A 15,037-nucleotide genomic window follows, 5' to 3' on the forward strand; every position below is an offset into this window, starting at 1 on the left:
TGCACAACAGCATCACTAGAACAGTGAAATAAATTGGGATATCTCGAAACACACAAAACAAATTATTTATATGCAATATATTGAACTAATGGTATTAGTTCTTATTAATAGTAGATTATTAATCATTAAAGTTTCCTGTTCGAACTTGAAGTATGTGAACTCAGTGTGAATGCGGGTACTACTTCCGAGCCTCCCCTGATCTCACTGTTTCCTTGACGTGCTATCATGTTCAACTGTTCTCTGACAGTTTTTGTCCGGGGTCAGCCCAGTTCCGAGTCTCTGTGGGGTTCAGTGCGCAGTAATGCACTGCAGAGTCTGAAAGTTCTGTTTTCAATATATTCAGCTGGACAGTGCGGTTCACATGATCCAATTTCGAGGAAAACCGGTCTCCTGGAAGTCTGTCTGTGGTGCTGATATATTGGTTTCTCTTCAGGAGATACTCCATGGAGCCGCTGGAATGCTGCCGGTACCAGAACAGGAAAGGATCACTGCTTGTTGTAGCAGTGTAAATACAGAATAACAGGACATCATCCCCCTCATTCACTGCCATTACGGCGGGTCTTTGTAAGACAGAATCTGCATAACAGCGCCCTGTAAGAACCAAGTGTGAGAGTAAATTTTGAAAGTTGATTCATGATTTTTATTGCCCAGATGCAGCCCGTTCACGTTGATCAGTAAACAGAGAAAGAAGAGGCAGGGAAGCTGGAAAAGAATCCAACTCGTACAACTCAGCGACTGGGACCAACAAGATTTTAACATATGAAATAAATTTTTTTTGTAAAAAAAGAAACACAGGCCACGCATTTTACGAGGTGATTTCCCAATTCCCTTCCAAGTGGACACCTGGAAACAGTCGGTTAGTTTAAAAGTCCAGCCTTTGTCCAGTCATTTCAGTCGCTTCAGTCCTGTGTGGATTCCCAGCCTAACTCTTCCACTGTCATTTTGCAAGTACAGTCGCTAATTTCTTCCAATCTTTGCTGAGTTGGGACACGTTTAGACCCAGATTATTTTCATCTGTGGAAAATGTGTTCCTGCCTCTGTGGTGCCAGAACAGTGTGAATCAATGTGTATCCCGGCAAACAGCTGACGCATAATGTTCCACTAGCTGTGGACCTACCGGTGAGAAGAGCTGCAGCCGTGAGTAATGAGCAGAGAGTTCGCGACGGCATGTTTGCTGGGATATCACGTTGAATATGAGCAGAACTGGACGAAATTAAAATTGTTTACGTGAAGAGTTGGGAACAATTGAGTAATTTCCGGATCTCTGCTCATTGGTTCATTACTGGCAAAGACATCAGGTGACAGCCAGGGAACTTGGAGCTGTTTCATTCTTCAATTGGGCCACTTTTAAGCTCGTGGGATCCTCAATTCGTGCCATGACTATGAACACGATTCTGAAAACGTTTATTGATACGGCACTGAAACGTTGATTTTGTAGTTTTTTCTTCACGGATAGTACTAGGATGGATGATTTTCTCCAAGTAATTTCACTTTTCTTTCAGATATCTAGTAAATTCAGTTCTTTGTTATTTGTTTGAACAACAAAGTCAATTTATTCACCTGACAACACGACGACGGACAAGAGTTTAAACCAAATGTTGTTCCAAAACGGTCATAATTTCTGCAGGCAACGCTAGAAAAGTAAAGTAGTTCATGTTGTTTGACGATCAGAACTGGCGTTCCCCAGTTGCTTTCTAACGATGAGAGTTCCCTGCAACTGACATGGAAGGCCAGAGGGGCAGAGAGATTTGAAATACAATAACTAGATAAATAAATAATTGAAAAAAACTTCAGCGTATATAATGGCAGAATCAAATGCTGTCTTCTTGGCATTTGGTGGCAAACTCCATTGGCTGCAATGGTAATACAGTGGTTAGCAAGCCTGTTGCACTGCACTAGGGTCACAACTTCTATTCCAATTTCGGGTGAACAATTTTTGGAGAGTACACGTTCTTGCTGCGCTCCAGGCTTTTGCACACAGTTCAATGATGTGCAAGCTATGTGGATGAGCCGTGGGAAATGTTTGGTTAATGGAATGGGACAGGATAGGGTGGGGTTGGTTTCCATAGGCTGCATGACCTGCTTTCATACTGTCGAGCTTATGTATTGTCAAAAGCGGATTGCGTTTAACTTTACCTTTAATCATCGCAAATGTATTTTATGTTTCTCTGTGTGATGCAGTGTGTCCAAACGCTTGCTCGCCGTCATATTGTCAGGCACTATTAGATGTAAATATCACCATTACCACGAGCGCCCATACAAGGACAACTGATCCATTTTTAAAAATGTTGCAGTACAAACTTCTTCATGTGAAAGGGCATGGTGAAAGAACAGAGATACAAACTAACACACATCTAAATCCTGACTACAGTAAACGTACAACTGACAAGCTTACAGATGACACAAAAGTAAGTGGTGACGGTGACTTAATGAATCCATAATTAGACAAAGACGTAGATGATAACAGTGAGTGTGAGTATAGCACCCTCTGGTGGATCGGTATGAAAATTGCAATGCCTTGAAATGAACAATTTCTGGAAGGGCAATGACAGATGATGAATTTTCCGGGCCTGTTCTCGAGATGATTGGATTGCATAACCATTGATGTCAAAGGATGGGCAATCATAATTCCTTCACGTTTCACTGAATTACGATTTAAACTGTTATTTACATGCTGTGTCACATGCTCACTGTTTTGCACTTTCTTGCCATTCTCCTTCAATACTTTCTCACGATAATGGCGGACGTGAAACAGTAATCAATTGGTATGTTTTAAAAAAAACAACCTTTGATATCATTTCGAGGAAGTATATTGCCAGTGTTCCCTGGTGCGCATTTGTCTCCAGACCTGACAAAGTGGCTGATGCTTGACCGACCTCCGAATATATTTTGTAATGCACAAAATTCAAGGGGCAATTAAGGAGGGGAAAATACTGCCTTTACCAGTAACAAATTCTGAAGATTTCGGTGATATTGCTTTTCCTCTGAGTTTGATCATGTGAACCACTCGTTCCAGGTGAAACCTTTGAAAACAGAACTCATGCACTCTGCAAAATATTGCTCCTCTCAGAGACGCAGAATTGAAATGGTTCACAATTCGATCATACATCTTCAAGCCAAACTATAGTATTTATAAATATATTCTTGAAATGAATTGGTGCTGCCAGTTTAGGGAATGAAAAATAAAGAACGTATTTCAGGCCTTTTGAAATGTCTCGAATGCTTTCACCGTTAAACCAATGGGTGCTGTAGAAAATCCAAGAACCAGTTTTGTTACAGTAAACTCTTACTGTGAGGCAAGTAACTGCAGCACTCATTCGAACAACATCGAAATGTCACATGATTCTAATAATGAAACACTGGAAGAACCAGAATCATGCCAAATACAATACAGTGGCATGGGGAATCCAATAGAGGGTGTCACCGTATCAGTATAAACAGAAGACGGATGACAGTCGAGTAGATTGAGAGAGAGAGAGAGAGAGAGAGATTCTGAGCTTCTTATTCATCAGGTTGGAAGTCATTCATTCAAACGTCCCTCCAGGACAAGGACTTTCCCATTGCAGGCAGAGATGATCTCTCTTTAACATGCGTGCGCGCACACTCACACACACACACGTACACACATAAACACACACATACACACACAGACATACATACACACACACATACACACACATATGCACAAATGTACACACAGACATACACACACATACACACAAATGCACACACACATACGCACACACATACACAAACAGACACACATACACACACACATCCACACACACACATACACACACACACGCACACACACGCACGTATCGAGACAAACTTCAAGGCGAGCAGTAACATTTCATCACTTTAACAGCAAGTGAGACAGAAAAGAGAAAGGGATATTGACACTTTTCAGTGAACAAACCTCCGAAACAACACAGTCCATTGCACACCGATACTGATATAGAGACATACGCAAACGTAGAAACACATATGAATACACACTAAATACAAACACACGTACTTACAAACACACATAGATAGTCAGGAGCAGAGAAAAGGAACATACAGTTGGAGAAGCAAAAACACAAATACATGGACGCTTGTACTCACTGTCTTGGTCTCTCTGACAATCCATCTCTCGAATTTCCCGTGTAAAATCTTGAAAACGTCAAACTTCGAAGACAGTTTAAGACTAGAGTTCATGAAAGGCATTCCCTGGGGCAGGAGTGTTGATAACTGAGCTCACAGTCTCCAGAAAAGGTGTCAGCAATTTAGGAATGAAGTGAGAAACATTGATTCGCACAAAGGATTGTGAAACTTTGTAATTCTAAATGAAATTTGTAATGAATCAACACAGCAATTTCACTACCGTTACACGACATAAATACACATCTTTACTCTTGATGTGAAATTAATGAATCGTGACGATAGGAAAAGAGAGTGGTTTGCTCAGCCGGTCTGTACCATTGGCACAAAATTCCATGGTCACTCTGCATTTTATTCTGTCTTTTTCATCAGTCCAAATGAACTTGAAATGGACGAGAGAGCAGAAAGGAATAGAAGAAGCAAAAGTATTCACAGAACAGAGGAAAGAAAGTCTTGGCCAATTAATAATTGCATTGCAAAAACAAAAGGCAAGTGTCTTCAATGACAATGATATCCAAGCGAACGGATAAGAAGTGCCCACTCATGAGATGTTTAGTATAATCACAGGATAAGTATGTAATAATAATTGCTTCAGATAAGTAAATGTGGACATGAAGTTAACAATGAGGTGGCCGACTTCAATTTTCAAATTACTCTGAAACCTTCGATGTAAACACGAATTCTATCTAATGTGCCATGCCAGAACAATACCTAGTGTTCCCTATATGATTTAACTAGGGTTTTGAAAAGCAGCAGCCAACCTGACTTTCAATTTTCTCTATCACAGCCACCACAACACGTTGTACATGAACGGAGATTATGTTGAACGTCGACTGATATAAATTAAGACATATTTGACTTGAACATTGTCTTAAAATGGACATCAAATTTGAAATCAACTTCTTAAAATCATACATAGAGTTACACAGCACAGTAACTGACCTTTTGGCTTGACTTATTCATGCTAAGCAGATGTCATATATTGATTGTGCTCCATTTGCCGGCATTTGATCGGTATCTGTCTAAACCCTTCCTATTCATGTACCCATCCAAATGACTTTTAAACGTCATAATCGTACCCGTCTCCAAAACGTTCTCTGGCAGCGAATGACATTCATGCACCATCCACACACCTTTTTTATTGCGCTTTTATTATTTCACAAAACGTATCAGAGGCCAGACTGTAAACCGAGATTTTGTTGGGTAAGGAAAATGCGTAAATAAACACAAACTCTGCATATGCCCTGAAACTACGCTGAATCAAATTTAAAACCATAAGCTTTTATCTTGCAATATCTCGCAATATCCCCTGTCCATGTCCCGACCATAGCAATAGGATCATCAACAATGCAATACCGGCTTGATCATGAGCCGTAAGTATTGTGAAGGGCGCATGCACAATAAGGTTACTTGGTCTCTGCTAAATGTGAAAGAAAGCAGAATGTGGGAGGGTCATTGGAGGTGGTTGCGCCAGACTGGAGCTTTCACAAACACCGAGTGCAGACCTCGAACCTCGAAAAAGACGCTCATGGTCCTACACTGACACTGAACTAACCTGAAGCTATTCTGCCACGTGTATCAGCGACAAACCCCGACTAATTGATGACATCTTCTTTGGTGGGGCGCATTAGCCAACAGCGTGCGAGCACGCCAATTCTGAGTTCAGAGAGAAAAGCCATGAATATATGTGCAAAATGGACAGGGATGGAGTTTATAAATTCTTTTTGCAGGGGATTTACCCACAGGGAATTTAAACCAAGAGGAATAGTGAAGGAAGACTGGAAGTGCAAAGAAACTCAAGTCAGGTAGAATTTTTGGAGAGAAAAGCAGCGAGTCCAACAATGCAGAAGAGAGGCTGAAGTTGAAATGTTCATCCTAATTTACTCTCTACACATGCTGCTGTGCCAGCTATCTTACTCCTTTCAGATCTCCAGCATTTGAAGTATTACACATTTACTCAAGATATATATTTGTCACTTCTGCATTTCTATTCTGAACAAGTATTGAAGGTTTTAATTACTTTTTTCTGCATTACATTTGAAGCAGGGAATTGAGAGCTGAGAAGCCGAGCTCATCTGTCACATCAAGATACGACACAGAGTCGTGAACATCATCACGTCTGAACATCATTTGTTTTGAAGTTGGAACACAAATGTTCATTTATTCTGTCTGTCGGCAAAGGCTGCAACTGAGAATGAGAGCCACTGGGTGGAGAGCCAATTTCAATGGGTGTGAATGGATTGGAGCCAGATAAATTGCAATCAAAATGATGGGTGAACATTGTATTGCTTTCAAGCAGAAATAGTTATGACAAGATTAAAGTACGTCCCCATCAATGGTGGAGACAGTGGTCGCAAAGCCAAACCTGTTTTGATGACAAAACAGAGAACGAAATTGAGATTCCCAAGCAAAAGACATTTGTTGACAAACATGAAGTTGGTAGTTCAATGGTAACCAGGGTAAGTTTGGACTGTTCTGGGATAAACGAATAAATAAGTTTCAGAAGCAGAACGAAAGTTTTGAAAGATGGCAAAGCTAATTTGGCTGTGCAGCAAAGGCTCTTCAACAGGCATGTAACCAATAAATGTGCAATTAAACGAAAATGTATTGAGTGTGGAGAAGCCTCTAAAAGATCATCCAAACTGGACAGATTCAATTTCACCCGCGCCAGAGACTGTGAAAAGGGTTTCAAATACGCGTCCGAGTTAGAAATGTAATAAAGCAGTCACACTGAGTCGAGGCCCTTCATTTGTTTGAAGTATGGAAAGGGATTCACTGGGTGTTCACATATACTGATACATCAGCGGTTTCACACTGAGAAGAAAAGAGACTTTTTAAATATCCAAATTGCGAGAATTTTTATAAAAGTTCGAGTGAACTGAATCTTCATCAACGTGTTCATAATGACGAGAGGCCGTTCTTCTTATCTCACTAAAGGACTAGATTCAAGTGATCATCTCAACTCGCTGTACATGAGCGAGTTCACACCACGCGACACCATCCTCCCGCCATGAGTGTGGGAAAATATTTACCACTTCATCCGAACGTTTGGCACACCAACGATTCGACTTGTGAGTAGACCACGCTCCTGTCTTGAGTGGGGGAATAGTTTCACAAATTAATCTGAAATGCTGATGCTTCAGCATCTTCACACGAAAACAACGTCGTTCTTAGGCCCTGAATGTGGGAAAGGATTCATTCTCGTTCAATCTGGTCATACAGCAACACATTCACAAATGAGATCTCATTCATATCTTATAATACATTGTTGTATGTCTTGGCGTATAAAAAGAATCCAACATTTTGCAATGAAAAGATGTGCAGATCAGGTGAATTCGCCATGCTAAATTGCCCATTGTGTTAGGTGCGTTAGCGGTAAATGTCGGGGATTGTGTCAGGGTCGGTTACTCTTCGTGGGTCCGGTGTGGACTTGTTGGGCTGAAAGGCCTGTTCCTGGACTGTAGGCAATCTAATCTAAATACTTTGAAGAAGGTCTATTATAGATTGGTCATTGAGAAGGTGGCCACAGAGACATCCAAATTGTCAGACAGACCACGCAATTTCCACTCGTGCAGACAACAGTTCCTAATGTTGTGGCTGGAGGGGTGTCACCAGGAAAGAGCTTTCCACTTATCTTATGTGATTTGATTTATTTATATCGGGGACATCGATTACCTGGTGGTATATTTTAATGGTAGTTGGATGGAGTTTTAGGGGGACATGAGGAACAGTACATTAACCAAATGACTGGCGAAAGTTCAATTCACTGCCTTTCAGGGTGGTGGAGGGGAAACTCAAAAGATATATCACAAAAATTGAGAAGGTCACTTACAATGTCAATACATATCTTCAATATCAGTGATCCTGAAAATAATTCAATTTGTTTTAGCTTCCTTTACATAGTCCTACAATGCACACATGTCTTCCCGAAAGTGTAAGCGTTCTGGGATTGGAAGCCACCATATTTTAAGATTCGCATTTTTGTTTAGCTCAATGATTGTAACAAACCCTATCGAAATAATCTCTGCAGAAGCACAAACTTCGAAAATATCTGCACTCATCTCATTCAGGTCTGTTGTGTATTCTTGATGTAAATTGCTTCATGACTGGGGGCCATTCTTTTCAGTTGCACATGACAGAAGTTCTGGCATTTCCTCCTCAAAGTGCTCCTCCTCAGAGATTCAGCACATCTGGCAGCATTTGTAGAACATGTTTCAAAGGTGAATCTTTGGAATCGGAATATTAACTGTCTCTGTTTCTGTGAATGCTACCAGCGCTGCCGACTTCCTCTTGCACTTGCTCTTTTAATAATCTTACAATCTTCTTGTTAATTGACATTTTGTAAAGAGAACGCCAGCTGAATCCACCTGTGCAATCGATAGGGATTCACTTTAACCAACTTTTAAAAAGTCTGAATCTCAGTGTTTCACCCAGAAGAGGTTTTAGCAGAGGTTAAAGGGGAAATAAACAAAGTGCAGACATAGAACAAAAATAGGAACATTCACAAGAGATTACACATCATTAGCTATTGGTAAAGTCGTAGATGAAAAACATTCAGAATCCACAACCAACGCTAAACCCTCGTCCAGAGAGGGAGAGCAATGATACTTCGTCAGACTAATTGTTGGAATGCTCGGATTGTCCCTACAGTAAATTACATCTGAATCCTCTACTGCATGGAAAAATGGGCGATAACCTTATTAAAACATGGAAAATCTTTCTCGGGTTAAATTATGACAGCAGTCAGAAAGGACTGTGTATAAACGGTTTGTTTAAATGTCTGAGAAAGTTAATTCATCATGTAAGCTCTGTGCGTTCACCACAACATTCTGACTGGACGATATCATTTTTGTTATCCTGACCTCAGTTGCATGGCTAAGTTAAACCACGTGCTTTAAGGTTCAGATTTCCTGATCAGATGTTTGACTAGCGTCCCACAGATTTGCTCAACATTAAATAATCGCCAGCACTATTGAATTAACTTGAGGTGGGGGTGAGTTAAAGAAACTGATGCTGGGGACAGTGGAGTGGGGAACGCTGTTTTTGACTCCTTGCAGCATCATACCTCCAAATTCTTTGCTCAACACATATGACTAAATAAACATGGATCGGGTACCCAGCTCATTACTGCGGGGCCAAGAAGGATTGCACGATGGCTGACAGAAAATGTCCTCACTTTCAACTCAAACCCCTCCCATTGTCCATTGCGCGAGTGTGGGAGGTGGGTACATATCTAGCTCACAGAGCTTGTGAAGTGACATAAAACTGTACGTTCCCTCCTCAACACGTACAGTGCACGCCCAGAGACCTTGATTCCACGGGACTCATTGATCACCTCGTGGACACTGCAAAACAACCCAATTCATCTGAAATGCTTCAGTGCAGGTCACAAAAGAAAATCCCAAAATAATCTGTCTTCCCATCAGCAAACTATCAGCTCCGAACACGGGAATGATGGACACCCTCCATGGTTTGATCCTGTGTGTTGGTTTACCCTGTGAGTATCGATCACAGAAACAAACATTGCATGAAAATTAAAATACACTGCTGCCGATTTTGTACACATTACAGGGATGGTCTGCAGTTTTCACCGCGTTGTGTCGGTCAGTTCTAATGTCCGCTCATTTCTCTCTGTTTAATTTCCAGGTTATTTCAGTCAGTCAGTGACACAGAGCCCAGGAACGGTTAGTAAGAAGGAGTGTCAGTCTCTCACCATCAACTGTGTGTTTAAAAGTAGTTATTCTTATTATTATTTTGAGAGTGGACACTTCTTTAGACAAACGCGGACAGCAACGGAATGGGAGCGGATCTACAGTGGCGGGAGATTCGTTATGTCCACAGATAAAGCACAAAAGTTATTTTCGTTGGAAATTCGGGATGTCAGAGTTGAAGACACCGCCACCTATTACTGTAAAGCTCAGTTCCGGTACTACACACACAGTGACAGGTCTCGGTTCACGTTGCTCAAAAACTCTCACTGAAGATTATTACAGAAACAAATTGAAAACTGAGGAAATCTGCCCAGAAAATCCCACATTTCTGCCTCTTTGCTGCAAGTCAACCAATTTACAATTGGGCTGGATTATTGTTTTTAAAAAGTGTGTTTCACTGATACCAAGTGCGTTCTGATGGTGATGACTTTTTCAAGGCTTGTTTGGGTGAATCGGAGTTAGGAATGATTGATCACAATGAAAGGAGACTGACGTGAGAAGTCTAACAACTGGAATCGGGATTGCAGTTCAGCTGTCATGTCCAACTCCCAACAAGTCCTTGGACGTTTTACACAGACTTATAACACTGTGTCATTTTGGACTAAGACACAGTGAAAGAAGCCAGATCACATACCTCTTTACACTTTAATTATAAACTTTACAGCCCCAATAGTCCACTGTCAGCTTGAAGTTCACTTCGCTGTAATACAGGTTGATCTCTTTACCATCACCAGCCATCACGAATTTCTTTACTCGATTCTTCTACGCTGATATGAAGTGGAAATCCAACCTCATATATTCCTGTGCCATTTGAGAGAAGAACAAGAGATTAGCTTGAGCCAAAGGGAACTTGGACACAGAGGACGTGGCCTATTTATCTAATCTCGCGAATAATCAGTTTGTTCAAGCAGCGTGCTGATGATTTTTTTGATGCTTTGAGGTACCATTGGTTCTTGTACAGAGGAGACTGAGAGGAGCATTGCTGTGTTATTATGACCATGTACATGGATCCGGAACGGCGGTGACTGTCACAGCTGGTAAGTGAATCTGCATTCCATCTTGCTATTCTTATTGTTGCTGAACGATCGATTCATTTTTGTTAGTTTGAACGTAAAGAAAGTAAACAAATATCTTAGAAAAAAAAAATCGCTTCTGCTCCAATGCCGATGTTGTGTGTCAGCAGAATATGGGTGTCAGGTCTTTGTTTCATCAGGCGAAAAACATGAATGACACCTCGCCCTGACTCAGCGGTTTCACTGTACCTGTGGTATCAAGGGCCCAGCGGGTCAGTAGAGGGATACCACCAACATGGCGAACAGGTGCTTAAATGAAGGAATGCCGACTGTCTGGAATCCATTCTACGAGTTACCTGCTCCTGAGGGAGCTCCGTCTGTGTCTTAGGTCTATAAGAAAGAACTTTGTACCAGGCAGAGATTCAAGCCCGAATTCCGAATGTTCAACAGAAACATTTAACCCACAAGAAAATCAGAAACACTACTCAGCGAACCTCAGGTATAAGAGGACTGGCTGTATGTCAAGATGAATTATCCTATTTGAGGAATGGGTGTCAGGAATGATCGATTTGCTACTTCTTTTCAATTCCTTTCATATATGCATTCATCTGACCAATCCTATCTCCATTTTACCAGCCTCCGAATTAAACGTGAACTTTTGGGAAGGAATTTTGGTTTATTTAATGTAGGTATTTTGAGAAATCGATTTGTTGTAATGAAGGTGCTAATTGGAACCAGTTCAAACTGAAGAATGTTCGTTCGAGACAGCAAGTAACAATTCATCGAGAGGAATATTTGACAATTTCTGGGCCATCGATCAACTTACAACTCCCCATCAGGCTGTTGAGTGAGTTATACAGAGGGAAGGGCTGGAATGGGTTCTAACCTGAAATGATAGTTAGAAATTTTTTCTCCTTAATTAAGAATGACTCGATTTGTTTTTGAGCAAGTAAAGCTAAGCTTCACCAGGCATTCCCTTGGGATAGCGTTATTGTCTTCTGTGAAGCTATTCTGAGGCCTAAGCTGCATTACTTATCGTTTCAAAGAAGCAGGAGTGTTCTAATTTGAGCATATAGAACTTTAATGGGTTGACATTAGATAGAATTTTCTCCAAAAGGAAAGTCTATCCAACGGTCACAATTTGCGATTAAGGAACAGCAATTTGGACTACGAAGAGCAGAATGTTTTTCAGACGATCGATTGTCTTGAATTAGTGGCATTCTGTATCTCAGAAAGCAGTGCAGACCCAAGCGTTAACTGTTTTCACTGGTTCTATTTTATTGGGGTAAAAACGAAGCATGAAGACACTGCACACAAGTCTTAAATATGATGGCCTCGAAACTGGGATGGACGAGACTGAAATGAGATTCATAGGCCCCTAGCAGAACAAATAAAGTAATGAAGGTGAAGAAATGTGCAAAATGTGGAACTTGCCACAAGACAAGTTGGAGCACATTGTATTGAGTCATTTATAGAACGTTTTGAAATCATAGGGAGGAGAATGGAATATATCCACACAGTGTGTTGAATGAGCAACGTAAATTAGATTTCGGGCAGAAGTGACCTTTGGCACAAATATACAGCCATAAATCAGTTTGGCTGAATGACCTTGCCTTCATTTTTAATATAAAACTGAAAAGATTTCCACCCAGAATACAATAATTCAATCAAAGTAACTGAAATTGAGGGAGATCTGAAAGATAGTGCCCAGTGCATAACAGGCAAACAATCAGTGTCACAGAGCGTAGAGACAGCTGTACACAATCATGTTGGTGGAGGCGTGAGGAGCTGGACTCTGAGGTCGGGATTTGGGTGAGTTTGAGCGGTATTGTTTTTATCCAGAATCTGCCAGATTAAATAGTATTTCTTGCTTGACAATGTACTGTTTATAAGGAAACATCATATTCACGGAAGAATTCTAGCTTTAAGTAAAGCAGGTCGAACATAACTTGTTTCTTCTTTGCAAACTGTTAATAGAAAGTCAATCAGTTAAGGAGATGGCATGTGACATTTTACACAAGAGGTGAATAACATGAGCAGATTCGTCATTAACTCATGTCTTTCCTTTAACCACATGAAAATCAAGGCTCTTTTCATGATTTCCCAACGTTATGTGTGGATCAATATTATACAATGGAACATAGAACATTACAGTGCAGTACAGGCCCATCGGCCCTCGATGTTGCACTACCCTGTCATACCAATCTGAAGCCCATCTAACCTACACTATTCCATGTACGTCCATATGCTTGTCCAATGATGACTTAAATGTACTTAAAGATGACGAATCTACTTCCGTTGCAGGCAAAGCATTCCATGCCCTTACTACTCTCTGAGTAAAGAAACTACCTCTGACATCTGTCCTATAACTATCACCCCACAATTTAAAGCTATGCCACCCACCCCCCAACCCCCGTGCTCGCCGTCACCATTCTTGGAAAAAGGCTCTTCCTGTAAACCCTATCTAACCCTCTGATTATCTTATATGTCTCTATTAAGTCACCTCTCAACCTTCTTCTCTCTCAGTAAAACCACCTCAAGTCCCTCAGACTTTCCTCGTAAGACCTTCCCTCCATACCAGGCAACATCCCGGTAAATCTCCTCTGCACCCTTTCCAAAGCCTCCACACCCTTCTTATAATGCGGTGACCAGAACTGTACACAATACTCCAAGTGCGGCCGCATTAGAGCTTTGTACAGCTGTAGCATAACCTCATGGTTCTGGAACTCGATTCCTTTATTAATAAAAGCTAAAACACTGTATGCCTTCTTAACAACCCTGTCAACCTGGGTGGCAACTTTCAAGGATATGTGTACCTGGACACTGAGATGTCTCTGCTCATCAACACTACCAAGAATTTTACAATTAGCCCAGTACTTTGCATTCTGGTTACTCTGACCAAAGTCAATCACCTCACACTTGTCCGCTTTAAACTCCATTTGCGACCTCTCAGCCTAGCTCTGCAGCTTATCTATGTCTCTCCCTTCGTCACTATCCACAACTCCACCGACTTTCGTGTCGTCTGCAACTTTACTAACCCACCCTTTTTCGCCCTCATCCAGGTCGTTTATAAAAATGACGAACAGCAGTGGACCCAACATCAACCCTTGCGGTACACCACTGGTAAATAGACTCCAGGATGAACATTTCCCATCAACCACCGCCCTCTGTCTTCTTTCAGCTAGCCAATTACTGATCCAAACTGTTATATCTCCCACAATCCCATTCCTCTGCATTTTGTACAATAGTCTACTGTGGGGAGAACTCATTAAGGTTTGTGAGGCACGACATACCCTTCACAAAACCGTACTGACTATCCCTAATCAAATTATTCTTTTCTCGATGTTTATAAATCCTATTTCTTATAACCTTTTCCAACACTTTACCAACAACTGCAGTGAGGGTCACTGGTTGATAATTACCAAAATTGCCTCTACTCCCCTTCTTGAACAGGGGAACCACATTTGCTATCCTCCAGTCTTCTAGCACTATTCCTGTAGACAATGACGATTTAAAGATCAATGCCAAAGGCTCAGTAATCTCCTACGTGGCTTCCCAGAGGATCCTAGGATAAATCCCATCCGGCCCAGGGGACTTATCTGTTTTCACACTCTGCAGGATTTCTAATACTTCCTCCTTGTGAACCTCAATCACACCTAGTCTAGTAGTCTGTATCTCAGTAATCTCCTCGACAACATTGTCGTTCTCTAGAGTGAATACTGTTGAAAAATATTCATTTAGTGCTTCCCCTAACTCCTCTGACTCCACACAAAACTTCCCACTACTATCCTTGATTGACTCTAATCTTACTCTCGTCTCTCGTTTATTCCTTAAGACAAGCAGAAACGATGTTTTGCTTGTGTTTCAGACAATTCACACAATTGTCAGGTCCTGATTGTTATTCCTCTCCTTTCCCTCTATGAATAATCTTAATGGGGTAAGGACACCATCTGGTGGTGCATTCAGATAAATTATGTGCGCCGATTTTCAGTCACTGAAATTTAATGTTCTGGTACTAATTCTGCAGTAAAGATTATATTATCATTATGGTAATCCATTGCCTCTTCATTGTAAGTATTGTGGACATCTTCATTGTTATTTATCTTTTTTGAATGACACTTAATAACTTAACATATATATATATATATATATATATATATATATATGTTT

At 41.0% G+C, this 15,037-nt stretch overlaps 1 gene segment (V, D, J or C); it reads right to left on the reverse strand.

Moving 5' to 3' along the window:
* Window positions 1-229: 229 nt before the first annotated feature.
* Window positions 230-1,169, reverse strand: LOC140459961 (T cell receptor alpha variable 19-like). The segment is given in 2 exon segments: window positions 230-591; window positions 1,118-1,169. Coding segments are annotated over 2 exon segments (414 nt in total).
* Window positions 1,170-15,037: the final 13,868 nt, after the last annotated feature.

Source organism: Chiloscyllium punctatum, chromosome 36 (assembly GCF_047496795.1).
Source record: "Chiloscyllium punctatum isolate Juve2018m chromosome 36, sChiPun1.3, whole genome shotgun sequence".
Lineage (NCBI taxonomy): Eukaryota > Metazoa > Chordata > Chondrichthyes > Orectolobiformes > Hemiscylliidae > Chiloscyllium > Chiloscyllium punctatum.